We start from the raw sequence: 27,984 nt of genomic DNA on the forward strand, positions 1-27,984 counted from the left end.
TTTATTTTTGGTATTTTTTTATTTTTCACGCCCGCCTATCGTCTATCGGAGAGTCGATAGCCAGGCGCACGTGTAGCCAACAAAAGGAAAACATTTCGTTTACTGGTTACTTTTACGTTTAAAACATGGTCAGTTCGAAGCCAAAAGGAACTGCCAAAGTGGCCGCCACGGGCGACAAGCCCCCACCGGCTTTCAAGGCCAACAAATCTGGCAGCAAACCCGCCGGAGGTCCGAAATTCAAATCCGGTGGAGCGCCTGGCAAGGTTGGGAAACCGGGACCAGGTGGAGCCAAAAAATTCGGAGGCGCAGGAAAACCCGGTGGACCTGGGGGGTTCAATAAGTTCAGCAAGCCCGGCGGAGCAGCAGGAGGAGGTCCCGGGGCTAAGAAGTTCAATGGGAAGCCACAGGCTCCGGCTGAGGGCGAAAAACAGGACTGGGCCAAGTTCAAGAAGGATAAAAAGGATCTCAAGCTGAAGCGCAAGAGCTCCAAGGACACATACGAGATCACCAAGGAGGCCAAGCAGATCTACGAGAAGCTGCGATGGTAAATTATTAAAAATAACTATTAATTATTGAATAAAAAGTGATACCTTCCTGCAGCCGTCGGACCGAGAACAAAGACAAGCTGGTGGAGCAGATCTTCAAGGTCCTGAACGTGGGCGACACTATCGCAAAGGTGGTGAAAGCCCATGACACTGCCCGCGTCCTCCAATGCATGCTGAAGTACGCCGCACCAGCCCTGCGGGCGGAGATTTCCGAGCACCTGCTGCCCTTCACCGTTGACATGTGCCAGTCGAAGTACGCCCAGTTCTGTGTCCAGCGGATGCTCAAATACGGCGCTCCGGCCACCAAGACGAAGCTGATCGACAGCCTGATGGGCAATGTGGTCCGATTGGCGGGCCACAACATCGCCAGCGGGCTGTTGGACACCATGTACCAGGGCGCCACGCCGCAGCAGCGTATTAACATGCGGCAGGAGTTCTACGGCGATCTGTACCGCAAGGCCAAGGATTCGAATGTGAAGACTCTGAGCGACACCTACAAGGAGGCCACCAACATGAAGTCCTCCATCCTGAGCGCCGTCAAGGCGAATCTGGACCATGTGGCCAACAAGCAACTGGTGGACAGCTCGCTGGTGCACGCCGTAATGCTGGAATACCTGCGCGCCTGCGACGAGGACGAGGAGAAGCTGGAGGAGACAGTCTCTGCGTTTGCCGCCCTGGTTCCTCACATGCTCTCCACCAAGGAGGGCAGCGAGGCGGCCGTCATCTGCTTCTACAGGTCCACCCCAAAGAATCGGCGCGCCATCATCAAAAACATCAAGGAGCACCTGCTGAAGATCGCCACCCACGAGCACGGCCACGTGTTCCTTATTTCCCTGCTGAACTCCCTCGACGACACAAAGGCCACCAAGAAGGCCATCTACGACCACTTGCACGCCGACCTAAAGACGCTGGTGGGCAACCAGTACGGGCGCCGGGTGGTGCAGTGGCTGGTGGCTCCCGGTGACAAGGCCTGCTTCCATCCAGAGTTCATCCGCGTGGTGGACGAGGGTCTGGCCTTTGGCAAGAAGGAGAAGGAGCTGCGGCGCAAGGAGATCTTCGAGCAGATCGAGGCACCCATTGCGGACGCCATTGCCGAGGATGCCGCCTTCTGGCTCTCCAACAGCCACATCGGCTTGGTCACAGCCGACATCCTAAATCACAGTGAGTTTGGGATTCCTTAAGCTTTTTGTTTCTCACATTCTAATCCTTCCATCTCCCGCTGCAGTTCAGGGAGAATCCTACGAGAAGGCAGCTGTCGCCCTGGCCCAAGTGGTGGCCCAGCCGGAGTGGCGCATATCGGCCGATGCTGCCGGCGCCCAGCCGCAGGACAAGAAGAAGCCCCACAACGACGTGGAGGCCATCATCGCCGAGGCCACCAAGCAGCGCAAGAAGCTCCTCAACGATGACAGCAGCAGTAGCGAGGATGAAGCGGAGGAGGAAGATGATGAGGAGGATGGTGCTCCAAAAATCAAAAAAGCCAAAAAGGCGACAAAGGAGGTGGCAGAGGAGGAGGTGCCTCTGGTAGTGGGCATCGAGGAGGCTGGCATGCACATTGTTTTGAAAAAGATTCTGAAGAACGACGGGAAGCGCGAGGGAACTTCCTTCGGCCAACAGCTCCTGCAGAGTCTCGCCCCCGAAACGGTAATAATGAGACTTAGTTAACTATTTTAAATATTTTTTATTTTTGAAAAACAGTCAACTGGAAGAAAGTGTATTTCTTTATAATAGATATTCTTATTAGTTTTAGTGCATATTTTAATTAAGTATTTTTTTTTTTAAGTGCTTTACAATTAATCCAATATCCTTTCATGTCTTTTCAGCTCAAGTCGTGGTTGGGTGTGAACCGTGCCTGCTTCGTCCTCGTCAATCTGGTGGAGGGCAGTCCTGATCTGCTGGCCGCCTGCAAGAAGATCATCGCCTCCGAGAAGAGCCTGTGCCAGGATCTGCTCAGCCAGAAGACGCCGGGGGCCAAGCTGCTGGCCACGAAACTGGACTTGAAAAAAAATTCCCCTTAGCGCTAGAGAGATTCTACTCTTTTTTTTGTTTTTTTAAATTTAAATACATAAATCTTATATATTCAGAAATGGCTGTAAGTTAGGTTTATTCTTTGCGAGTTCTGTTTACGATTTGCGCAGGATGATGTGCAGACCGGAGTCGGTGTCCACAATCCCCGACAACTGGCCGACGTTCAGCCCGAAGGCGGCCTTCTCGAACGGCGGCTGCATCTGACCTGTATGGGGGGTTATGGGGATTAGAATATAATCCGACCAGAACAGTGAAGAATATAAAGACATACCCCTGCCGAAGGTGCCGAGGTCGCCGCCCCGCTTGGCGGAACTGCAGTCGGAGTAGGAGCGCGCCAGCTCGTCGAAGGTGGCCTCGCCTTGGACGATCTTGTTGCGATAGACCTCTAGCAGCAGTTGCGCCTCCTCCTTGGTGCGGGTGATGTTCTCCTCGCGCCACGAACTTGGACGCCGGCTGCCCTTGTGCTTCACCAGCAGATGGAGGCATTGCACCTCGTCCGGGGCATCACCTCCAGAGCCGCCACCGCTGGCGCCACCGCCGCTAGAAGCCCCGGCTTTCTTGGCCGGCTCGGTGGGCTGATCCCACTGGGACTCCTTTGTGTGCACGTTCAGATAGTAGCTCATGCCTGCAAGAATGCCGGGTCCATTAATAGCTTCCTCGTTTCTTTGACATTAGGTTACATATTATTGGAAAGAGACAAACCTGTGGATCGGCTGGTACGCTTCTCCCAGCCCTCGGGTAATTGCTCGGCATCTGGCATCTCTTCTTCGTTTCAAGAACTGCAATTAATATTATTTTGTTACCAAGACGCCCTAAAAGCGTGGGAATATTTTTGGCCGCTCTTTGCGCAAAAAAAAATGCTAGTCGGTGGAAAGGTATTTACTTAATCTTTGTTATATCTTATCTTCGAGGAAATCCTTTTGGCTAATTTTGGATTTCCTTCCTTTTTTTAAATGCAAGTGGTCAGCTGCGAAAATTAAAATAAAAGCAAACACAGTCCACTCAATGTCCACAATATTTTTTGGCGAAAATTTTGCGGAATGTCCACAATCCATCGATATTTATTTATAGTGCGCGAAGAAATATCGATGGGGCAACTATCACAACTGAAAATACTAGAAAATACCAATAGATGGCGCTGCATAGCTTTTATTCGATGTCTGTTATCGATGATTTTTCCACCTTTTGTACATTCTGGTAACACTAATTTGCAGAAAACAACGATGTTGCCATCTCTACTCTGGAATCACATCTCCGCCGCTGAACGCTGAAGACTGTATTTTTTTTCGAGTGCAATTCGACCAATAAGAAAATTATTGAATACCCAAGTACTCCCCCAATAAGATAATAATAAATAAAAAAAGCACTGGGGCGAGGTTGTCGTTAAAGGTGTCGCGTGTGTGTCGCGTGTGTCTATGTGTGACGTTTACAGAAAACAAATCAAAGGGAAAAAAGAAAAGTTCGGTGGCGTCTAAATTTTTGAGTTAAATTAACCGTACGAGTCGAGTTGATGGATCGTTAGTGGCAACGCTGATCTGATCCGCAGAATGCATTTTGATTAAATACACCAGGCAACTAAACCACCCAACTCCCCAAAAAAAAAAATACAACAAATTGAGAGAAGAATTGAGAAAAAAAAAGGGCAACGGCAATTTGTTGCTGCCGCTGTGACAGCGACAGCGATAACAACAAAAGAAAGCCCCGCCCCCCGACGCCACCAAAAGCAACGGTTCATTCACAGTGGCAGTCAACAAAGCAGAAGAGGAAGAGGTGAGTTCTGCATCCCACTGCATCCCACAATTCCTTTAAGTTTCTTTCGATATGAACCCCACCCCTACCCCCCACTTTATTTATGCATTTTATTTTCTAAGCCAAACAAAACTGGCGACGTGTGTACGTGTGTGTTTTCGAGTGTGCATCTTTTAGCATTATCAACGAAAGAGTGTTGAGAGAGAGAGCAAGAGGAAGAGTTGAGGCAGCAGCAGTAGCAGCGGCAGCAGAAAGAGAGAAAAGGTAACCAACTTTCTTTCGTTTGTCTGTACTGTGGCTATTTCTTCTTCTTCTTCTTCTTGTTGTTATTGCCTTTTTTTTTTTACAAATTAGCGAAGCACAGCCATAACGGTAACCATTTCTCCAAAAATACAGTGAGAGAAAAGAAAAGTGGCAAGGTTAATGTAATTAATAGTGCCACCATCATCATTCATCATCTTTCATTGCCTATTCTTTACTCGCAGCTTCGTTGCAAAAACAACAATAACAACAACAACAGCAATAATAATAATAATAATAATGGGGTTGTCCTGCTTCCACTCCCCCTCCCCCTCCACCCCTCCACTCCACTTCCCACCACACATCAGCTGCTGTTGTAACCTTGTCTGCTTTTTCCTTTCCACCCACTTTCTTTGCTCTGAAGTTCTGCGCATGCGTGCTGCCACCTCGGCGACACCTTGCAGCCAGCGTTGCCACCTTGCTGCCTTCCTAATACGTGGGCTGCGGAGCACAGTACAGTGAGTCATCGCTAACTGATACTCTGATTATTAAAAGTTTATCTTATGGAAGATAAAAAAAAATTACTTCCCTTACTCTACAATATCTACAGATTTTAAATATTTAATTTTTTTTTTTACTTCCGGAATGTTCACTGTACTCCACTGTGCGGGGGAGAGATGGTGGTGCGTGCTTATTCAAATTTCTGTTGTGCTATTTATTTAAATCACGAACATTAAAGCTTGTGGAACACATGGAGCAGAAAGTCATCGTCATGTTAATTATGATCATAAATTTTCAGATAGCGGGTGGGTGGTGGTGTGCTCTTTTTGTTGCCATCTACTGTCATTATCTGTGGAAGGTTGATTTTTGGGACTCAGGGATAGCCTTCATTCTTGCCAAAAATGAACAAAAAACTACACTTGTTTTTTTTTGATGGCTTATAAAAAAATGGAATTCTGATATTTGTTTTTTTCTTACCGCTTTCGACGGGTTTTTCAATTATCTACTCAAGTGTTTTTCGACTCTTTATTTGCATTGTTTTATGATATTTAACGTAGTTTTGTTTTGTTTTCCCATTTTTGGCTGCTTATTATGTTACTTGAGCTTTTGACCTTCGCCGCAATGGCCGAGAGCCGAAAAAAACAAAAATCTACAAAATATATATGTCAAAAATTATCTTTTTTTTTTTTTGCACTCGAGTCTGTATTTCTCTATTTCTCTATTTGTGGGGGAAACAAATACAACAAAAAAGGCATAAAAAACTTAAAACCGTTTACTGACAAATTACAGTAATCTCCCACGGAAGAGGAAACTAAAACTAGTTGTGGAAAAAAGAAAAAACAAAAAACTGGAAAATATTAAAACTGAAGAAACTCAACAATTTTAACTTATTTTTATTCCCATTTTTTTTTTATTTATTTATTTATTTTTTATTATTTTTTTTTTTTTTCTCAAAAATCTCTTGCGATTGCGCAGCTGCCCCCTTTATATTGGCATCCCTTTCTCATGTGACGACACAAAAAGTAACCGTTATGTAAAAATATGGCCAACAAAAGCTACCAAAAAAAAAAGCAAAACAAAACAAGAAATAAGAAAAACAAACAATAGAAAAATAGAAAAAAAAACAGCATCCAGGCTTAAAGAGAGAGAGAAAAAAAAAGCTACTATTTTGTAATAAATATTTTTTAATATTAATTTATTTTTTATAAACCAAATAATTAGGCAATCTGTAAGATTAAATAACAAGCTTTACTAAATAGCCATTAATATTAAATTATTATAGCTTAGTCACTAAATTTTCGACCAGTGTAGCAGAGCCATTGTTGCCACCTGGACTGATGGCTGCTGGAGCCACTAGGCTGGTCGAAAATGTGTGCCAATCTCGGGGACTGGCTACGTGTTGGTATTTTGGCTACAGTGAGTTACTGCTACAGTGAGTAAGCTACTGTGATTTACCGTTAACAGTGGATCAGTGGAAATTGCCTAAAAAGTATGTCTTTTCAATAAACTATCAATTAATTAATAATAAAAAAAAATAAATCTTTTGACCCAAATACCCCTCCTCCCTAACTCTTTTCATTATTTTTCATTGAATAGCCACTGTACTTGCTGCAATTCCCGATTTCAGTTAATGATTTTGCAGTTTCAGCCTTTTGTTGTTAATTTTTTTTTTTTTTTTTTTTTTGCAATCATTCAACAGCAATTGCAGCCACAATCCGTCTAGAGTTGGGAGTTGTATTTTAGGTAGGTCTGTTCCAGTTTCTTGGGTGTCTGGTGTCTGGTGTCTCTGTTGTAACTCGAATCGGCTCAAATATTGCCTCTTTTTGAATGGAAATTGAATGGGAATTGCATTTTTCTCTTATTTCTTGTTTATTTTTAGTCTAGAAGCAACTGAGACAACAAATTGTTAACCCAACACCGGAAAATCATACGTTTCTTATGCTTATTTTATTATTTTTTAACTTTTAAATATATAAAAAATGGGAAATAAGGCTTGAATTTACTTTTTAATGAGTTTAAATTAGTTTATAATCAAAATAATCATTAAAAACTTATAATAATTAAGATTTTTGGTTGAGATCTTGTGGGAATAAGTCTCTACGAACCAAGACTCTCTAGAGACATCTCTAGAGAACTAATATCTCTACTTACCACCACCATAATGACCTCAACTCGAGTGCATCTAGTACTCAAAAGATAAAGTTCCATTGTTCTCAAATCCCATTTCCAGTCTGGGAGGGAGAGAGTATTTGCCACTTACTGACTTACTGATTGAAGCAAAATCGTCCAATTTCTTATCGGCCTTGGCTCTTTGGCTCCCGGAGTAGATTGTGATTTCGGGACGGCATTAGAAGTCAGGGGAACTGGGGACTGGAACTGGGGTGCCTCCAGGGAGTGTACTTGCCACTCGCATTTACGCTAATTGTGAGGCACACTACAGCACAGACGGGCGGGTCCATTAGTTCTGTCCAAGTGGACAGGTAATTGCAATCGGAAATTAGTGCTTCCCTACAGTGGGATCGGGGCTTCCAAATACTACTCAAATTTGTTTAAAAATTTTAGTTATTGGAATTTATTCCGAAATCGAATAAGAAATTTAACAATAATTTATTTTTGGAAAATTTATTGTTTCATTTTTGAATAAAAAACTATTTTGGACTATTTTAAATATTGAATTTTTGACTTTTCTTTTTAATTATTACTAATTTTTGTACTTTAAAGTAAATAGATAAACAAAATTAGGTATTATTTTGATATTTTAACATAGAAAGTGAGTTTTAAAACGAAATTGAACATATTTTAACTTATTAATCAATATTTAATTGAAAAAACTGTTTCTCTGAAATAATTTTTGAATAATATACTTTTTTAGACTATTTTTGGTATAGAATTTTCGACTTTTCTCTATACCTACTTTACTCATTATTGTATTTTTTAAGAAATAATGCAAAAATTAGGTTTTTCGTTCAATATTTTGACAGAAAAGTGTCTTAAAAAGTATGTTTTACAATACATTTTTAGAATCAGAGCAAAATTAAAAATAACAATCAGATTTTATTAAATATATTTTATTTTTAGGTTAATCTTTGAAGTAATAATCGAAGCATAATAGAATAGATATATATATTTTTAGTTTAAAAAGAAGGTTTTAAATGCAGCATAGTGTTGGAAAATCTTGTAAAAAGTGTTTGAAAACAAAGATTAAGACTCAGAGCAATCTATAACATGATTGAACATGAACAATCATGATTTATATATGAATAATTATAAATTTGAAAAATAAATTACTACAGAGTATAGTTTCTAACCTTTATTTTATATTTTGTCCCCCAAAACTAACTGTATCGCACTTGAAACAACGTCAGCTGACGTCACAGCCATAGTAGTGTTGGCCAGGTCCCCAGGCCCCAGTTGGTAGTGCGTTGGTGGGAGCGAGATGGCCGTCTCCCCGAGCAAACAGTTCAAATTGGGTTAATGAGAGTTGTTGTTGTTGTTGTTGCGGGGCTTGGTCTTGCCAGTAACTGTATCTGTTTCAGTTTCAGTTTTGTTTTTGTTATTTTTGGTGGGTGGATGGGTGGATGGGTGGTGGACCTTTTTGGGCGTGGCACTCATGAATATTTGATGATTGGGCTTGAATTACAGTGGTCTCTGGGAACAAGGGACAAAGTGTGTGTAGGAGAGTGTCTTGAGGGGGGCCACCACCCCCTACTCTCCTACTTGGATTAAGTTATAAATATTTTAGTTCCAAGGGGTTCTGGCATTTTTGATTTAATCAAGGCCCTATTGTCCTGAGTCCTTTTGGAGAAATTACAGTTACAGTTATACCGATAATGAGATTACCCCCTTGGGATCTGACAACTATAAAGGGGGGGGCGTGACTGCAATTGCACTTCAAAGGCAATAATGGAATGCAACAGAAATCGGAAATCAGCTAATTAGCAAATTAGCAAAAAAAAAAATAAACAGAAAATGAACTCCACTCCGGTCACCCATGTATTATTCATAAATTTTAAGTAAAAAAAAAAAATAAACAAATTAGCTGCAAATGAGCAGGGCGTGGGGAGGGGGGGAGCTGCTGGCCAAATCCAAAGCCATCAGGTTTCTGACTAATCGCTTTGTTACAGTGGCGTCCGCTTCGAGTGGGCATGGTTGGGTGGCAGCTGGATGACAGGGGGGGGTGTACTTGGATGGGAACACATGTCCGGTTTCTTTGCGGTTTTTGGCTTAAATATAGAATTTTTTGAAACAAAATAATAGAATAGACTGGCATGCAGGGCATTTTTGGAAGAAGACTCGATAGTGGAACGGAATTTGGGAATTATTTGTGAGAATGACTACGGATTACCCCTTTATTTTTGACTATTATTTTTGATACTTATATTTTTGATACTATATTAATATTAATACTAGCCTATTCTGTTATAATTATAATCCAATTCTTTAATAATACCATCTGAAATAAGATCCTATCTCATACCCTAACCTATTCTACCTTATTCCTTCAATACCCTGTCCTATCCAATTCTAAAATAATACTATTTGGTATGAGATATAATCCTTACTCTCCCATCCCACACTATCATATATCATATCTCTCATGATATGTATCATCTATCATATCTCATCCTATTCTATCCTATTCTATCCTATCCAATCATATCCAAATATCCCATCCTATTCTATAACAATACTATCTCCTATCATTTTTTAATCATTTTCAATATTTTCCCAAGAGACAGACCAAGAATAATCCATACTCTTCCACAATATTCCATAATTTCTAGGATTTTATAGACCATTCTAGGAAAGTATAGTATTATTATAAAATAAAATATAGTATAGTATTATTGTTGTAGAATTAAATAGGATAGGAGTTTATTAGTTATTAAAAATTGTACAGGCAATTCATGGTATTATATTAGAATAGTATTATTTCAATATAGGATAGGATGGTACGTGTTATATAAGGATAGGTAGGATAGGTTGGTATAGATCTATTTTAAAATGGGATAGGATAGTATAATTTCGTTCATGGACTAGGATAGGATATGCCCACTCCTTATTATTATTATAAAATATATATAAAATTTGATAAAATTGGGTGGTATTATTATAGAATGGGATAGGATAGAATGGAGTTGTATGAATGTAGTATAATATATTTATTTTATTCCATTATATTTGAAATATATTTGTATATACTTTGTATTAAAAATTTCTAATTGGCCCGAAGCAGAGCAGAGAGCCTGTTGCCAATCCAGTTTGTGGCTGGAAAGCATTTAAGCCGCACTTTGAAGTTCGAACGCCGTGAGTCACTTTCGCAACGGATGGCCGGAGCAGTTAAAAGAGAGCCAGAGACTCAGTTGGCGACTGTGTTGGTGTTTCAGATGCCTCATCTGTGGGCAGTTGCCTTCTAACGGTAGTCCATATACCCATATACATATATACATATATATATATAGTATATAGTATATATATATAATGTTTTTGCCATCAGTCATCCGCTTGCGAAGTTAACGATTTTTTCAGCTACGAAGAACTTTTGTGAATGAATTAGAGTGGAAATAGTGCAGAAATATCAGTGGCCTGCACATGTGAGTTACAGATACAGATACATTTACAGATACAGATACATACATATACATATATATATTTTTAGATATATGTTTGTATTTTTTTATGGGCCTGCACTTGAGCTTAAGGCTGTAGAAACTGAAGAGTTCTTGGCAGCCACAGTGGGCGTTAATAATTAAGGGGGTCTCCGCTTTTAAATTACATGAAAAAAAAAATACATATTTTTCTTCAAAATAAGAAAAAAAAAATAGAAGAATTCTTACTCATCCCGGGTCTCTCTCGTTGAGATCTTTATTTATTTTTAAATTCCCATTCATTAGTTGTGTTTGGAAGAAGGCCTCTTAACTGAAATTATTTCTAGTTTTTATTTCTTTTATTTTATTTTTTTTTTTTATTAATTCCCCTCCTCTGTAGAGATTTGTGGCGCAATTATCTGGCCGAGTTGAGTTGATAGCGAATTGGAAACAATATGTCCGAAGTGCCAATTCGACATCCAACTAACACTAGTACACTCTACTACAGTGGGCACTGCCAGCTAAGCAACTAACTATACTCTATGTGAGCCTAAAAGATAAAAAAAAAATTTGAAAAAAAATTAGATCACTCCTGAAAGTATGCTTTGATTTTTTTTAAATAAAATTTTTATTTCTAATTCTATAGTGTAAGAGTAAGGGGGGGTAGCTACTGATAAGAGTGGAAAAAAAGTCGAAATTATATCCCAGGGTCTTAAGAAACAAAAATAGACCACCTTTTTAAGGAAATTATTTCTTTAAAAGTAAAGACTTGCTAAAAAAAAAAAAAACAAAATTTGATTAAAAATCAAATAGTTGTACCCCCTGATTGGGTAATCCCATGCCTATGTCTTCAGGGTTAATCTGGCCAATCTGGAACACTTGAACATCGACCAGAGGCCGATTATTAGTCCGACATATGGGTGTCCGACCCACTCAAGGCCCCTCGTCTCGAAAGGTACATATTGGGGCCTGATATCGCCTTTTTTTTTTTTTTTATAGCATGTTTGTTGATTTTTAAGACCTCTTTTTGGCCACAACAAGGGAGACACCTGTTAACTACTCCCCTCTGAAATCCAACAAAGTTACATCCATCTGGGAGGTACATGATATGATATTGGTCTTTATTTTATTTGTCTAACGTGTTTGGGTCTTAAAATAATTAACAATATCGGACACACTATCAGCCGATTGGGGTTAAAAAAAAAAATATATAATATAAAGATTATATATAGATTATGTGTTATATGTGGATGGAAAAAAAAAAAAGTATGGTGGAATGGTTGCCTGCCATTTGAGTGCATTTTTTGTGAATGGAACGGGGCAAGATTTGGGTTATTACTTAATCACCTACAAGTACAGTGTATACTACATAAGTGGGATAAATTTCATCTGTCTAGGATGCCTCCAACCAGAGATCTACATGGGCTGGGTTCCAAACTTAAGAACCTTTTTCGGTCACAAGAATTGTAATTTTTTTTTTATTTTCCTAACTATTTTATTTTTATTTTTTTTTTTTGAAGAATCTTCTAGAAGAGTCTTCTGGAAGAATTCTACATTCATTGAATGTATTTTTGGATTAAAATAGTCCCCCTAGAACCACTATTCCAGCCACTACTGCCCACTGGTGGTCATCACATTGATCAGACCCGGCATCACCTCCGCCTGAATGGGTCCATAGTCCACCTTCTCCCCGTCCACCACCAGAATGCCATCGGAGCCAGTCGGTTCGATCCTGAAGGCCCGGCAGGCCACCACCTTGACGAAGGGATCCTCTCCAACCGGCAGGTGGGTGCCGGTGTTGAGGCTGAGCATGAAGTTGGCCAGTTGGTGGCGACTGACGCCGCTCCGGATGATCACCAGGTAGATGAGGCCGTCGTCCAGGCGGGAGGCCGGGGCGAAGAACACGTCCGACGACAGGTGGGTGGTGTAGGCGGCATGGACCATCACGAAGTCGCCCTCCTCGCAGACCCACCCGTCGCCGGGGGAGAGTGGCACCTGGAGGCCGGGTATGGTGCCGGAGGGAATCGTTTCGGCGAACTCCGCATTGGCAGCCTCGATCCGCTGGGTGATGCTCATCCGGCTGCGATTGGACCGGAGACTGGGACCGCCCAGGGAGTAGTAGGCGGTGCGCCGGGACATGGCCGAGTGCCAGCTGTCGGCGTGCTGCCGGTAGACGGATCTGTCCAGGGATATGGCATCAGCAAAGTGATCGGCATCCAACTCATCCTCCTCGGGCAGGTCCTGGAACTCGGGAAGGGATGATCGGTTGGCTTGGGGGTTCTCCTCCGCCTCCCTGGCCATCTCCACCACCGGCTCCGACTTCTTCGGTGGTGTGGCGGTGGCCCTTAGGTAGTAGACCTTGCCCTTGTACGTCCGCAGGGTGATCAGCCGCTTGATGGCCCACAAAGTGAACCTTTGGGCTCCAATGGACCGGAGCCGCTCGCTCTCGATGTCAATGTCGGCGATCAGACCCCATCCCACCGAGAGGAAGGAGTACATGACGTAGTGCTTGTCCCCACCCGGGGCCAGTTCGATCCTCACCACGTCCATGGGCGTGCTCTTCCCGGCGATGCACGTCAGAGTGGCGTTCAGGATGGGCTTCGGTTCGTACGGTTCGTTGCAGTGATGGGCCACACTCCTGGCCAGGCCATTCCCCGAGCCGCAGGGTATGATGCCGAGGGGCAGCTCCCGACACGCCCGCCGCCAGTCCATGCGCTCCATCAGCCCGTTGAGCACCTCGTAGAAGAGACCATCCCCCGAGGCCACCACTATGCCGGAGTAGCGCTCGAGGAGATCCTTCCGCGTCCGCACAAACTCCTTCGCATACTGCGGATGGGTGGTGATCTGGAGGTCATACTGCGCCTCGGCCTCGGTGAGGAGGGGAGCCACCTGCTTCTGGAACAGCTCCCGTCCCTTGCCCGACCCGGACTTGGGATTCAGGAGGATGAGGAGCTGTTTCCCGGTGTCGGCCGGGGAACTGCTGCCGTTGGAGCGCTTGTGCTGCCGGATGGTGCGATGCCAGGTCTCCGCCGTCTTCAGGTTCACGCCGTAGTCGTTGCTGGAGCGGAAGCGGAGAATCCTCAGTGTCTGCACCCGCCGCAGTGGCTTCTCCTTCTTCAGATACGCATAGATGTACAGGTAGGCACTGTTGTCACTGTCCGGCTCCGGAGCTGCCTCCTGTCCCGGTCCATTGGGATTCTTGCAGGAGTTGAGGCCACCCCGGGCCCTCTTCTTCAAGCGGGGACCGTACCTGGAGCCGATGATGTCGTCGATCCGGATGAGCTGCTCGTTGATGTGGTCGTCCTCGTCGGTCTCCCGCCGCAGGTAGACCCCCTCCGGGCAGAGCTTCACCTGGATCTTGATGCTCTGCTTCCGCCGGCTGTTCTCCACGAAGAAGATCTCGCTCAGCTCCGAGTCGGAGGCGGAGATGGTCGTGGGAGTGGGTGTGGATGGTGAGGGTGAGGGGGAGGGAGTGGAGGTCTCTGGGGGAGTAATGCTCTGCTTCCTCAGCATGGTCTCCTCCGAGATGGCTTCGTTGGCCGTCATGCTTCTTCTCTCTCTCTCTTTGTTTCTTGGCACTCTTTGTTTTGTTTTCTGTCTTCGTCGTTCCTCTCCTTCTCTTTGACCTTGTCTTCACATAAAAAAAAATAAAAAATATAAAAAAAAAATAAGTAAAAAAAAATTGGCAAATTAGAGCTTGTCTTTTTTCTCTCTTTTTTTCAAAAAACAAGTTATTTTTTTCAGTTTTTACTATTTTTTTTTAGTTTAAAAGTGTTTAGTTTCATTTTTTTCTATTTCTATTATTTTGTTTTTTTGTTGAAAACCGGGCTGTCGTTAATTATTTTAATTATATATAATTATAAAATTTCATAAATGTCGAAATCTCTCGTCGCAAAAACTTGTTTTTCGTTTTCGTTTGTGGGTTTTAGGTATTTTTTATTTTATTTTTACTTAATTTATTGTTTCACTTGAGGTAACTTGTAAAAAAAAAAACACTTGGAAAGTTCTTATTGTTTAATTTTAATTATAAAAAAAACCAGTTTAACGCTTCACTTCCTTAATGGTTGATTTAAAAAATGTGTAATTATTTTTTTGTTTTTTGTTTCTTTGTTTAAGAAAATTTATTTAAAAAAAAATAATAAAAAGCTTTGTTTGAATTGTTAAGTTTAAAATTTAAACTAAGAAAACTATATATAAAAAAAGTGAAAAAATAAATAAATAAAAATATAAAAAGAAGTGAAAAAATAAATATATTTTTCTGCTTGAGTTTCGAACTATCACAAGATGATTTTAATTTTATTTTAATTTTTTTTTAACAACAGAGCACATAGTTCTTTGCAAAAATGTAAAATTTTAGCAAAAAATAAATAAAACTTAATTTTCGAACTATCACCTTGCCAATTTTCCAGTTTATTCCAAAGCACAGTCTTCATTTAAGATTTAAAACTTTAACAAAGAAAAAATTAAAAAATAAAATTGTATTTATATTTTCTTGTTTCTTTTTTCGAACTATCACCTTTCCAACAAATATATTTATATTTTATTCTATTCATAATTTTTATTTTTATTATTATTTTTTGAAGCTATAACGCACAGCCCTTTTGTAGTCTCTTTTAATTTTCATTATTTTTCATTATTTTTGTCATTATTTTGTGTATTATTTTCTTTAATTTTTGATATTATTTTGAATTATTTGTTATTGTTGCTTCTGTCTCTTGGCATTACATTTAATTGGATGTCCACATGCGATCGTCCGGCATAGGATACAGTTTAGATATTAGTTTAGATATATATCTATATAGTGTTGGAGCTGCCGATCCGGGCTACGACGATCGATCGATCGATCGGTAGATATATATATATATATATATATATATATATAGTAGTTATGAGGGGGCGCTTCCTGTCCTGTGCGCTTGACACGACAATTCGTACTGAAACTTCGAAGCGCGAGGGTGAACTAACCTTATTTTCAATGGAGATTTGGTTTTACGATTGCATTGTTGCTTTTGTTTTTGTTTTTTTTTTTTGTTTTTGTTTTTGCTTTATGCTTTGCTTTTGGCCTTTTGCTTTTACTTTGGACTGCTTTCCCGCCCCAACACACACACACTTACTCACTTACTCTGTTTTTTTGTTATTTTTTATTTTTATTTTTTTTTTTGTCGTGTCGAAATCTAATCAACACGTATCGTATCGATGAGATATTGCGGCTGTCTTTATCTTTTTTTTTCTGTGTTTTTTTTTCCCCTCCAGTTGGCCACTTTCTGCTCCACTGCTCCACTGCTCCAGAAATTTCAGTCTCTTTTTTTATATTGATTTTTGTATTTTTATTTATTTGATTTATTAACGCCACTCTCCGAACAGCTGGGCTCATGCCGCAGTCGCCAACAGCAACTAACATAGATCATAGACATCGCTCACCCCCAATTTCCCCCAGTGTATCTCTGGACTATGGGATATGGCCGTCCTTGTTGCACTTCTCCTCCACTGCAATTGAGCAATTGCCTTTGACTTTGGAACGCGAGCTTTTTGGCATTGCAATCATGAATAATATTCTCCTCTCTTTTGGAGTACAGTGGAGCCTCCTTTAGGGAGAAGCAGAATTTGGGCTTTCTTTCTCATTACTTTTAATCGCAAAGATCATAATCAATCAACCACTGGCGGTAATCAATAATTCTACCGAATTATAGTTCCATGGAAGTCTACATTCTATTTTAAATGGTGATATAAGTTGGTCGGAGCTATAACTTTTATGGTAGGGTAATTTTTTCCAAAAAAACTGAATTTTTTAAACACTTTTTTGGGAATATTTCAGACATTTTTCAAAATATTTAAAAAAGGAATCCCATTTTTGAATCAGTGCTCTAATAGCCTTTAATATTGTTTAAAAATATCGCAAAATTCAACAAAAAAAATGTACTTCAATTTTCAAAAATTTTCTAAGGGGTACCCCTTATGGTTTTTTCAAAAAAAATTTGAAAATTTTTTTTCTCTCAATCTCTATTAAATTTTAAAGCAGATCGAAGGAGATTGAATTTCCCATTTTAAATTGGTATTGTTTTAAAATCGGTTGAGAAATGTCTAAATTATGATTCAAAAAGTGTTTGAAAAATGTCCATTTTGAATTGTCCGATCTACAAATTTTATATTTTCCCGAACTCAGGTCTTGGAGAACTATAATTCCCAATCAAAATCTGGCTAAGGAAAATTTGATTCGTCATGATATTTTTCAAAAATTGATTAAAATTTTTGGTATCCAAATCTTTTCATTTTTTTATTTTATTTCAAAAGAACTCTATGTTCTGATTCAGGAATGGTTTTTCTTTTCCAGATCAGTTAAGAAATAGCTAAGATATAGACTTAATTTTTTTTTAAATTAGTTTTTGAGATTTTGGATTTTTTTCTATTTTTTGAAAGTCTAATTTTGGTAATTTTTTAACCTATTTTCAATACCATTTTTGAATCAGGTCTGAAAGCTCTTTCGAAATGCTTTGAAATTTTTAAAAGTAAAATTTTATAGATTTTTTTAAAAATTTTTATGATAGTACCCCTTGAAAATTTTTCAAAAATTGAAACAAATTTTCTAAAACCAGATTTTAATGAAAAATGAAAGTTTTCAAAGACCTGAACTCAGAAAGACATGATTTTTTCCAATGGAACAAGTATCAGCCGAGTTTTGGCTTTAAACCTGTCACTTGTAGGCCTTGGCGAGGGCCCACTGTACCCACCCATACCTGTGTGCACCTTTCACATGCCACTAACGATGTTCCGACATGGCTATTGTTTGCTCCACAGACATTAAAACGGCACTTAACCCCACGGCACCCCGTTGATGATCGTTCGCTAACATTACATGCGATATGGTGTTATATTTTAATCAAAATATATATATACAAAGTATATAGATAGATAGTGGTGGGTCGAGGGGATAAGTGGCAAGTGCAGCACCTGTTGGCGGTGCTGCGTATACGTCATGTTGGTCCCTACGCAGATCTTATCGCGGATATCACATGCTGACAGGTGGGTAGGCTGAGGCAGTGGCCTATTGTGCTGAGTCAACTTATCGGAATTCTCGTGAAGTGCCAACAATTATGAGTGGTTTTTGTTTTTGGTGGATTTTCGGAAACTGTCTACAGTTTTTCCACCAAAAAAGAGCTCAACTTTTAACACTTATTTCGGGGGAAGTGTTAAGCACCTGGTGGCGCGCTGCCGCATATCGTACGGCAGATTAGAAGACTTTAAGGGCTGGTCGTAAATAAATCGCAATTTTTGCGCTCATGCAGGTGTCAAAAAAAAAAATATGTATATATATTTTTATAATCTTGTTGTTTCTTTGTTTGGTATCAGCTGCTGTTCTCTCTTTTCAATCGCACCTTTAAATTGATTTTTTAAAGGTTTGTTTATTGCCAGATAAAGTATAAAGACCGTCACGCCAAAATGGAATATTTAATGGGGTTTGTTTTTGGGTTTTTCTTCGCACCTAAAGTGAATCAGACCAAAAACGTCTCTAAGATGCACCCTACCTGTTAAAAAAACAAAAAATAGTTATTAAAAAACACACCCCCATAGTAGAAGAGGGGAATTTTTTTTTAGATTAATGATAATTGGAAGGAAGCACTCAAGTGCATGGAAACAAATATAGAAAGAAATGCAGCTCTACACTCGTTTGTTTATTGTTTCCTGACCTACATATCCATAAGAGTTCCATTGTCTGGCCAGTGGAGAGGAATCCATTAGATAATGGCCTGCCCAGAGACTCGGAAAGAGTGTGTTTCTTTGCCATACAGACCCATAGAGACCCAGACACAGCTGTTTTCCAGAGGTGTAATTGGGTTAAAAGAACTCTCCATGATCGACTGGAGGGATATCCATTAAAAAGGGGTACTGTTCAGGAATAAAAAGCTTAATGTGGAATGTCAGATTAGTTTCAAGTTTCAAGAGAACTCTCCAACAAATACTTGAGATTATCGCTTGAATTCTTTTTTCTCGCTTGAAGAAAGGCAAAAAAGAAAGAAAGAAGCACTCTTCTACTGCTAATACTGCATTAAAAATTAATTGAGAACAAAGAGCTGGTGGTGGTGGTGGTGGTGGTGGGAAGTTATCAGAGACAGAAAAACAGAAACCTATAATTGTTACCAATCTAATAAAAACAATACTGGTAGGCGTCTATTATTGTTTTCCTTCCAATCTCATTCCTCTCGAAATTGATAATTTTCTGGTATAGTAGTGGAGGAAAGAGACTTATAAACGTCAGACCAAAATTATTGATAAAAACGTTAAGACTTGAGACTCTTTTTTTCGGAGTACAGTAGCTACTAGATAGTAGACTCTTATATAGTAATTGCCTGAAAAAAAAGAAAGTTTTAAACTTGATCTATAAATGGTAGAGTTGAATATACCCATCGGAGGCACTGGGGTCTCTGGGGGCCTCTGAGGCAATCAACAGAAAAGCCCTGACAGCTTTTGCCATTGTTCAGTTTTCAGTTTTTGAGTTTTTGAGTTTTGTAGGGCGCACGAATTATAAACAAAACACAAAACACAACTTAAATAAATAAAGTAGAAATAATAAATAAATAAGAAAACAGAAAACTGAAACAGAAACAGAAACAGAGGCACTTCTTGGTGATATTTGCTTTATTATTTCACTGTATTATGTGGCACATGCCAGGGAGATACCCGAGAGGAGTTCATTTCTCTAGAGTCCCGGATACCGGTTACTCCACTTCCACGTTCTAGGCTGCTGACATCGTAAATAATATCATCTTTTTTTTTTTAAGCAAATAAATGTTAAATAAATAATATTTATTCTTTCTTTTGTAGATTCTTGACCTGTGCCGCACTATGTCGATCATAATGTGGCGGTTGTAGAGGCCTCTTCAAGGGAATCACAAACAAGAACAGAAGAGATATCATCCGAGAAAGGATAACCAAAAGGAAACACTATAGACCACCACCTAGCCGGAGGCGGAGGAGGAGTTACACCAGCGACCAGTAGAGACTGAGAGACACGAGGAAGATGACCCTGACCACCACGACCACCGCCGCATCAGCCGAGAGCCAAGCCAAAATGGACGTCAAGGGCGGTAGTGGAGGAGGAGGCAGTGGCGAGGAGAACCTGCCCACCTCCGAGATGGATCTGCTGGCCAAGCTGGAGGCGGCCAACAAGCTGATCGAGAGCGATGCCAAGTCTTTAAACTCTCTGCACTCCACGCACAGTCGCAAGAACTCCGACACGAGTCAGATCAGTCTAACCTCAAGTAAGTTACAGGGTTCTATTAGCACTTTTGGTCCTTCGAGCTACCAGGTTGTCTGTTTTAAAGATAGATAGGCTAGATGGGTTTATGGCATTTTTATGGCATTTGTTTTCATTTTGCAATTTTTTGAATTGAATTTTAAAGCTTAAAACAAAAAGAAACTAGAACTCAAATAATAGCGCCCTTCTCCACGCTTCTCAAAAAGCCTAGCTAAGGTTTGTCTGTTTTAAAGGTATTTTTTAAGCCTTATTTAAAGATATTTCAGAGGCCTTTTCTTTCCTAAAAATGTCAATGGAACTAGAGTCATATTCTTAATTTTATGACTTTGAATTTGAATGCTAAATAGAATAAAACATAAATTAAAAAAAATAATAATAATAAATTTAAATAAAAATAGCTCCCTTCTCGGCGTTTCTCATAGGGTCTAGTTAACTAAGATTTTTAAAATAAATATAAATAAATAAAAAGCAGTTAAGCACAATAATTTAAAATAATAAAAAAATATGACAAAATAATAATAAATAAAAAAAGTAGAGCTCTCCTCCACGCTTCTCATAAAGGGCAGCTAATGAATCAAAAATAATTGAAATATAAAATTCAAAATATATATTTAAAATATATTATATTTAAAATATATTATATTTAAAATATATTATATTTAAAATTATAAACAAATATGAGAATATTAACAAAGCCCTTTAAAATATTAAACCTTTTTGAAAAATAATAAATAATAAACAAATTTTAAATCATGAGCTCTTCTCCTTGCTTCTCAAAAAAGACAGCTAATAAGGCAAAAAATCTCAAATATTCTGCTATATAATGCTCTATTCCGAATCTAGATCTTCCTAAAGTCTAATGGCTATGTAATTATAGAATATTTAATACAGACATCTGATATATCTTGTCCTGGATACTATTTTACCTTTCTACCCAAGTAATGTCACGAAATTCGAGTAAAAATACTCAAAAATCATGCTCGTGAGGAAAAAAAAGGTCTGCTATCTACGATAATGACGAGTAGCTAGTGCAATGTCTCTTTCGAGTACTAATGGTGACTAATTCGATCAAATCGATGACTAACCGGAGCCAAATGACGTACATAGATAGATAAATTATAAATAATATTTGTAAATTACGAGAGTTTCCCAACCAGAGCCGGAGCCAGACAACATTTTAGAGTGTCGGAGAGGCCATTATGAATAATAGTTAGCTTCCATTACGATTATAATTAAAAGAATAAAGATAATTAATCAAAATATATTACAGGTGGAAACTCTGTGGCCGAGGAGGATGTGTGGACCACGTGGGCCACCATCCTCAATGACTGGGAGGGAGCTCTGAAGCGCAAGAATCCCTGTGTCCGGGAGTTGGTGCGACGCGGAATTCCGCATCATTTCCGGGCGATCGTGTGGCAACAGCTGAGCGGAGCTGCCGACACGGACAAGAAGCAGTATGCGGAGTACATTAAGGCCACCAGTGCCTGCGAGAAGGTGATCCGACGGGACATAGCTCGCACCTATCCGGAGGTGGAGTTCTTCAAGGAGAAGGACGGACCCGGCCAGGAGGCGCTCTTCAATGTGATCAAGGCGTATTCCCTGCACGATCGTGAGGTCGGCTACTGTCAGGGATCGGGATTCATTGTTGGGTTGCTGCTGATGCAGATGCCCGAGGAGGAGGCGTTCGCCGTTCTCGTCCAGATCATGCAACAGCACCGGATGCGGCACATGTTCAAGCCATCGATGTCGGAGCTGGGTCTGTGCATGTACCAGCTGGAGAATCTGGTGCAGGAGCAGATACCCGACATGCACATCCACTTCCAGCAGCAGGGCTTCCAGACGACCATGTACGCCTCCAGCTGGTTCCTCACCCTCTACACGACCACCCTGAACGTAAATCTCAGCTGCCGGATCATGGACGTCTTCCTCAGCGAGGGCATGGAGTTTATATTCAAGGTGGCACTAGCCCTCCTCCTCACCGGCAAGGAGACACTGCTCTGCCTGGACATGGAGGCCATGCTGAAGTTCTTCCAGAAGGAGCTGCCCGGCCGGGTCGAGGCCGATGTCGAGGGCTTCTTCAATCTGGCCTACTCCCTCAAGCTGAACACCAAGCGCATGAAGAAGATGGAGAAGGAGTACCAGGACCTCAAGAAGAAGGAGCAGGAGGAGATGGTGGAGCTGCGCCGGTTGAGGCGAGAGAATTGCCTCCTCAAGCAGCGGAATGAGCTCCTCGAGGCGGAGAGTGCCGAGCTGGCCGATCGCCTGGTGCGGGGTCAGGTCTCCCGGGCCGAAGAGGAGGAAACAAGGTAGGATCTAGTCTCTTAATCCTTTCAAGAAATCCACTAACTAACTCTACTCCTCCTCCAGCTATGCCATTCAAACGGAGCTGATGCAGCTGAGGAGATCCTACCTGGAGGTCTCCCACCAACTGGAGAACGCCAACGAGGAGGTCCGCGGCCTGAGTCTTCGTCTGCAGGAGAACGTAAGTGTCCTGGGGGTTCTGCCTCCTGCCACCTGTCCCCCGTATCTAAAAATCAAATCTGTTGCTAATCCATCTGTATTTTTTTCTATTTTATTTGGTTTCTTGTGGTTGTGGTGCTTCCAAAAAAAAAAAATAAAAATAATAATAATAATTAAAAAAAAAAAATTATGAAAAAAATGAAATAAAAAACAGAATGTATCCATCGACAGTGTAAGTATCTTTTGGGTTGCTACTGCAACTGACTTCTTAGTAGTTCGAAAGGAGGTCCTCTTGCATGTTTGTTTAATTATTAATAATTATTAATAATATTAATTATCGAATGGGGACTAATTCTTAGACTTTAATCAGACTCTCTAACTTCTTTAATACTTTTTTAACTCATACTTTCATAACTTAAACCGAAAACATAATCACAGCTGTAAGATAACTGCCAAGAGAGCTGCTTAGTAGCTCCAACTAACCACTCATTGCATGATTAAATAATTTAAAAAATATTAAAAATAAAAAATAACTAATCCTACCAACCAATCCCCCCCAGAACAACTCCCGACAGTCCTCCATCGACGAGCTCTGCATGAAGGAGGAGGCTCTGAAGCAGCGCGATGAAATGGTCTCCTGTCTGCTGGAGGAACTCGTCAAAGTCCGACAAGGACTCGCCGAAAGCGAGGATCAGATCAGAAACCTCAAGGCCAAGGTGGAGGAACTGGAGGAGGACAAGAAGACGTTGCGGGAAACAACGCCCGACAACTCGGTGGCCCATCTGCAGGACGAACTGATTGCCAGCAAGTTGCGCGAGGCGGAGGCCTCGCTGTCGCTGAAGGACCTCAAGCAGCGCGTCCAGGAACTGAGCACCCAGTGGCAGCGCCAGCTGGCCGAGAATCAGCGCAGCGAAAGCGAACGCACCACCAACGCCGTGGACTCCACGCCCAAGAAGCTGCTGACCAACTTCTTCGACAGCTCCAAGAGCAGCGAGCACACCCAGAAACTGGAGGAGGAGCTAATGACCACTAGGATTCGGGAGATGGAGACGCTAACCGAACTGAAGGAGCTGCGGCTGAAGGTTATGGAGCTGGAGACTCAAGTTCAGGTCTCCACCAATCAGCTGAGGCGTCAGGACGAGGAGCACAAGAAGCTCAAGGAGGAGCTGGAGATGGCGGTGACGCGGGAGAAGGACATGTCGAACAAGGCCCGGGAACAGCAGCATAGGTAGAAGGTTATCCAATCTATATATGTATCTATGATCCTAACTCTTATGTCCTTGAAGATACTCCGATCTGGAATCTCGCATGAAGGACGAGCTGATGAACGTGAAGATCAAGTTCACGGAGCAGAGCCAAACGGTGGCCGAACTGAAACAGGAAATATCCCGACTGGAGACCAAGGTATGTCTGGAATTCTTCAAAATCTAGATCTAGATCTGGATCTATACTATATATCTATATCTTTTGAAGAACTCTGAGATGCTCGCCGAGGGAGAGCTGCGCGCCAACTTGGATGAGTCGGACAAGGTGCGGGACCTGCAGGACAGGCTGGCTGACATGAAGGCGGAGGTAAGAGCTATTGAATCAGGATCTGGCTAGGAAACGGCCTAGGAATCGGTACACCCATCTCACTAATCCCTTTCCAATTGCTTTTGGTATTTGGTTTAATTTTAAGTTGATTGTTTATTTGTTTTAATTTAATTGTTTGTTTGGTTGAAGTGCCAGCGAAGGAGCACATCCCACCTGTTACTCATCCACCCATCCTGGCTATCTATATCACCTTCACCAATTAACACCTTCTGTTGGCTATAATTTTTTTTTTTATAAATTTTAAATTAAATTTTAAAAGTTTATGTTGTGTTTTAAGAACCATAATCGAGGCTAACACCTGCCAGCTTAGCTTTCTTTACTTCTTTTGTTGTCCAAGCTTCACTGTACAGTCCACACTGACACTCACACACTGTCTTTTGTTTGATTTTTTTTAGTTGTTTACCCCCTTAACCCTTTACCCCCTGCCAGTTTGTAAGTCAAGATATTAATCTTGTTGTTTTTCTCATTGAATTTTCTTTCTCACAAAAATGAAACACAATGCGGTGTATTATTTTGTGATATATTATATATACACTATATAGTATCCCACGCCAATAACCAGCCCCGACACTGAGCCGTGGAAATGGATAAGCTAAACTAATTTTAATAAAAACCAAAAACAAAAAAAAAACTCAAAACGCAACTCAATTCATAACACAAGCAGAAGAACATTTATAAACCAAGATATAAAGATATATATATTTAAATCCGCACAAGAATCTCGTACACCCCTTCCCCGATATGATAAACCCCAGCAGAAGTCCAGGCTCACCATAAAATATTCAAAAAAAAAAAAAAAACAAGAAACTGAAAGAAAGAAAAGCATACCAGGTCTCTATGAAATTGCTATTTTTGTAGATCTTTTTTCGGCCTCCAGAGTAATCCTCCCTCTAGCTATGCACGTGTCTAGAGTCTAGAGCCTAGAATCCATTTATTCTATTTATTATTAATAAGTTGATCAGAATACCTCGCCCCATAAACCCATATTGCATGTAATTTTATTCCATAAGCTATAGAGGCATTAGACTTTATTAGAAATTAAATCAAAAGGGAGATTGTGGGTTAATAATATTATAAAATACAAATATATTTGATTATTGATGTTAAATCCTATATTTAAAATCTATCTTTAGTAGAAAACTTGTAGCTTAGTGTTGAAGAAAGCTTCTAGAAAGCTTTGAATCTAGACACGAACCAAGAACTGAGGTTCTACTTGTTCTATTTTTATTTATTTTATTTTTTTTAGTGGGCCATTGACCCTCTGCCGCCTTGTGTTTGTATTTAGAATTAGAAGAACGATTGAATGCATCGGTTAGTATTTGTTTTCCATAGTTATAGTGACGTCTGATGATCGTTCTGATGATGTTTTTGAGATGTCTTCTCATGACACGAGTGCCTGACATCCAGGGCCTGAAGCTGTCAACCTTGTTATGAATTATTATACTGAAATTGAAATGTTCGCGTCTAATGGAGGAGGGAGTGTTGGGTTTTATTTGTAATATTGATATTCTGCACGCTCGCATGCCCTCTTATCTAACTCATGGCACTGTAATATAAGCACTTAAGACACTTTTCACGTAAACCATACACTTGTTGGCTCTCTCATTGATTATATCCGTCTATAATCTTGTAAACTGGTTGATGGTTACAGAATTTCATTTTAAATTGCTTCAAATACGAAGGGAATAAATGCCACATTAGATACTTTATGTTACTTTGCTAGATATCCTTAAAAGCATGCTATGAAAAAAGTGTTGCCTACTTTTTAGAGACCATTTTGGTGTTTTGAAATCTCCAGATTCTCAAACACTAGAGTTTCTGGAAGTAAGGCGATGATTTTTTCTCAAAAAATATAAGCTTATGTGGCACCCTTCATATTTTTTTTTTTTAATGTAACCTAATGGATGTAAAATATTTGTAATTTATATCAAAAAAATGAAAATATAGTTGACGGCACTGAAGAGTCGTGGAAAATTTCCGGGCACAAAACTGAGAAGTGCGTCGATCCAATCGATCGAATCGACGGAAATCGACTTTAGCGATCTGAACATGATGAGGCGTGGCAGTACGGAGCTATCCACATAACACACCCACGACGGATCCCCCCCATCCTCCCAGAAGTCAGCAGGCATCGAGTGAGAAATTAACAAAATATATGAATAATAATACTGAGGAGCGCAGGACACTACAGGATATAAATCGAAATCGAAATATATACGCAGATATATGTATATGTATGGGAGGGAGCAGCAGCGCCGATTTACAGTCACAGAGATATATAATATATCCACTCCGATATATACAATATACTCCCCAAGCCTGTGATCACAAATGAAAGGATATAAGGAGTGGACACAGGATGTTATTAAGGATCTATGATGGCAATCCAATTACAATATTATTTGTGTATAATATTTGTTTAAAAACTTTATTATTATTATGATATCAATATTTTAATACGATTAATTTTTAAATAATTCCTAATTTTTTTTTTTTTTGTATATTTTATACTGTTATGTTTTTGCGAAACAACAACAACAAAAAAAACACACTCATATTTATTTATTTTAAAAAATGATATTTAGTGAAAGAGAGTTAGGCGGCAAATGCAATTTGGTGTGAAAAAAAAAGATATGATATCCTTAAGATAAAGGACACCCCTAGAAACACACACACCCCCCCTCAATGCAATGAATTTTATACACACACACACACACACATACATATATGTAACACATCCCAAAAGTATCCTTGTAAACCAATTTTAATGTAAGTTTTAAGCAAAAAAAAAAAAGAAAAAAAATTCGAAATCGAAATTGTTCTTTGGCCGTGTAGAGTTTTTAAAAAAATAATAGTAATTGTTGGGGGGGATATACCCCCTAAACCATTGATTTTTTTGTATTATGATTTCAATACTGTGTAGAATGATATTATTACCCCCCAAAATGTGTCTGGCATGAATTTTTTGTAATGTAACTCGTAATAATAGTAAGGTAACTACTATAACTAACTACTAAATAGAATCCGAATCAACCAAGTGCGAAAGACAAAAGTAACAAGCGTTGCCAAATGCCGAGAAAAGTGCAGAAACACAAATATTATACAGACTATTCAAAATAGTTAAAAAAAAAAAAAAACGAATTAAAAATAATAATAATCGATAATCGAGGGTGGATCGACCAACCTTCCACCATCGCATACGAACGATATTCACACAAAATTACGATATTCGATTATGATTAGTTTACCAGGTAGCGCTTCTCTAACCCTAAAAATCGATAACGAAAATATTGAAAAAAGAAAATCTGAAAATGATAATATTTCATTTAAATATATATGGTTCCTTTTTAACTGTAAACCTTACCGATTGTCGATTAATCGATGATATCGTTTTGGCAGCTTATCGATAAACGAACCGATAACCGATAAAACAATACAATAAGAATCAGGTTGAACCGTTTTTCATGTGCAATATTCTAGTTTTTGTTTATCAAGTTTTTATTATCATTTTGTTACTCCCACAAGACGTCCTCAGTGTGTGTGTTTTATATATATATTTTTTTTATTAGGTTTGTTACTTATACCGCTATTAAAACCGATTAACGATAACGATAACTATAACGGATCGATAAACTTAATTTTGTGTAATTCCATTGATTTGCCCATCATGACAAACCGATAATTAATTTAAATTGTATGATTTCAAAATACCTATTGTAAAAAAATAGTGTCACAAAAAACAAAAACACTTGTTATGTAACCGATAGGTGTGTGTATTATGCTGAAGTTTTGTTTCCGACTTAGAATCTTTTGTTCTATGCAATTAAACAATAATTAATTAATATTATTATAAAATGTAAGGGCTGCCAACTATGGGGGCAGTATTACCAATTAAAAGCAGTTAACAGAATCGACATTTAAGAAGCATTCCCCAAAAAAACAATAACAAGTCCCCCATGAGAGCAGCCTTCACACACAAAAAAAATTAATAATTAAATACAAAAATTCCATAAGACCTTGGCATAGAAAT

At 39.8% G+C, this 27,984-nt stretch overlaps 4 protein-coding genes across 10 annotated transcripts; 2 read left to right on the top strand and 2 right to left on the bottom strand.

Moving 5' to 3' along the window:
* Positions 1–19: 19 nt before the first annotated feature.
* Positions 20–2,638, top strand: LOC6505055 (protein penguin). Its single transcript, XM_001965511.4, has 4 exons — positions 20–544; positions 601–1,706; positions 1,771–2,186; positions 2,366–2,638. Exons 1-4 carry the CDS (start codon positions 126–128, stop codon positions 2,558–2,560), a joined length of 2,136 nt encoding a protein of 711 aa, XP_001965547.1. The 5' UTR covers positions 20–125; the 3' UTR covers positions 2,561–2,638.
* On the bottom strand, positions 2,615–3,643 carry LOC6505205 (putative peptidyl-prolyl cis-trans isomerase dodo). The gene is made up of 4 exons (XM_001965510.4): positions 3,454–3,643; positions 3,273–3,349; positions 2,842–3,195; positions 2,615–2,775 (listed from the first exon to the last, which is right to left on the bottom strand). The coding sequence occupies exons 2-4, from the start codon at positions 3,328–3,330 to the stop codon at positions 2,666–2,668; spliced, it is 522 nt and encodes a 173-aa protein (XP_001965546.1). The 5' UTR covers positions 3,331–3,349; positions 3,454–3,643; the 3' UTR covers positions 2,615–2,665.
* A 102-nt stretch (positions 3,644–3,745) lies between these two features.
* LOC6505056 (ecotropic viral integration site 5 ortholog) lies at positions 3,746–27,868 on the top strand. 5 transcript variants are annotated; one of them, XM_014904786.3, is made up of 9 exons: positions 3,746–4,340; positions 19,469–19,905; positions 21,172–22,207; positions 22,269–22,383; positions 22,576–22,593; positions 22,922–23,589; positions 23,648–23,765; positions 23,835–23,933; positions 25,902–27,868. In XM_014904786.3, exons 2-9 carry the CDS (start codon positions 19,665–19,667, stop codon positions 26,037–26,039), a joined length of 2,433 nt encoding a protein of 810 aa, XP_014760272.1. In that variant the 5' UTR covers positions 3,746–4,340; positions 19,469–19,664; the 3' UTR covers positions 26,040–27,868. The 5 variants fall into 5 exon arrangements, with proteins under 5 accessions (XP_014760272.1, XP_044573334.1, XP_014760270.1 ...); XM_044717399.1 differs by lacking the exon at positions 25,902–27,868 and adding an exon at positions 24,497–24,771; XM_032452119.2 differs by lacking the exon at positions 3,746–4,340 and adding an exon at positions 19,321–19,396.
* Positions 11,749–15,599, bottom strand: LOC6505204 (sphingosine kinase 1). 3 transcript variants are annotated; one of them, XM_001965509.4, is made up of 2 exons: positions 15,374–15,599; positions 11,749–14,274 (listed from the first exon to the last, which is right to left on the bottom strand). In XM_001965509.4, exon 2 carries the CDS (start codon positions 14,192–14,194, stop codon positions 12,260–12,262), a length of 1,935 nt encoding a protein of 644 aa, XP_001965545.1. In that variant the 5' UTR covers positions 14,195–14,274; positions 15,374–15,599; the 3' UTR covers positions 11,749–12,259. The 3 variants fall into 3 exon arrangements, with proteins under 3 accessions (XP_001965545.1, XP_014760315.1, XP_032308011.1); XM_014904829.3 differs by having other exon boundaries at positions 11,749–14,279; XM_032452120.2 differs by having other exon boundaries at positions 11,749–14,279; positions 15,042–15,599.
* Positions 27,869–27,984: the final 116 nt, after the last annotated feature.

Source organism: Drosophila ananassae, chromosome XR (genome assembly GCF_017639315.1).
Source record: "Drosophila ananassae strain 14024-0371.13 chromosome XR, ASM1763931v2, whole genome shotgun sequence".
NCBI classification, from domain to species: Eukaryota; Metazoa; Arthropoda; class Insecta; order Diptera; family Drosophilidae; genus Drosophila; species Drosophila ananassae.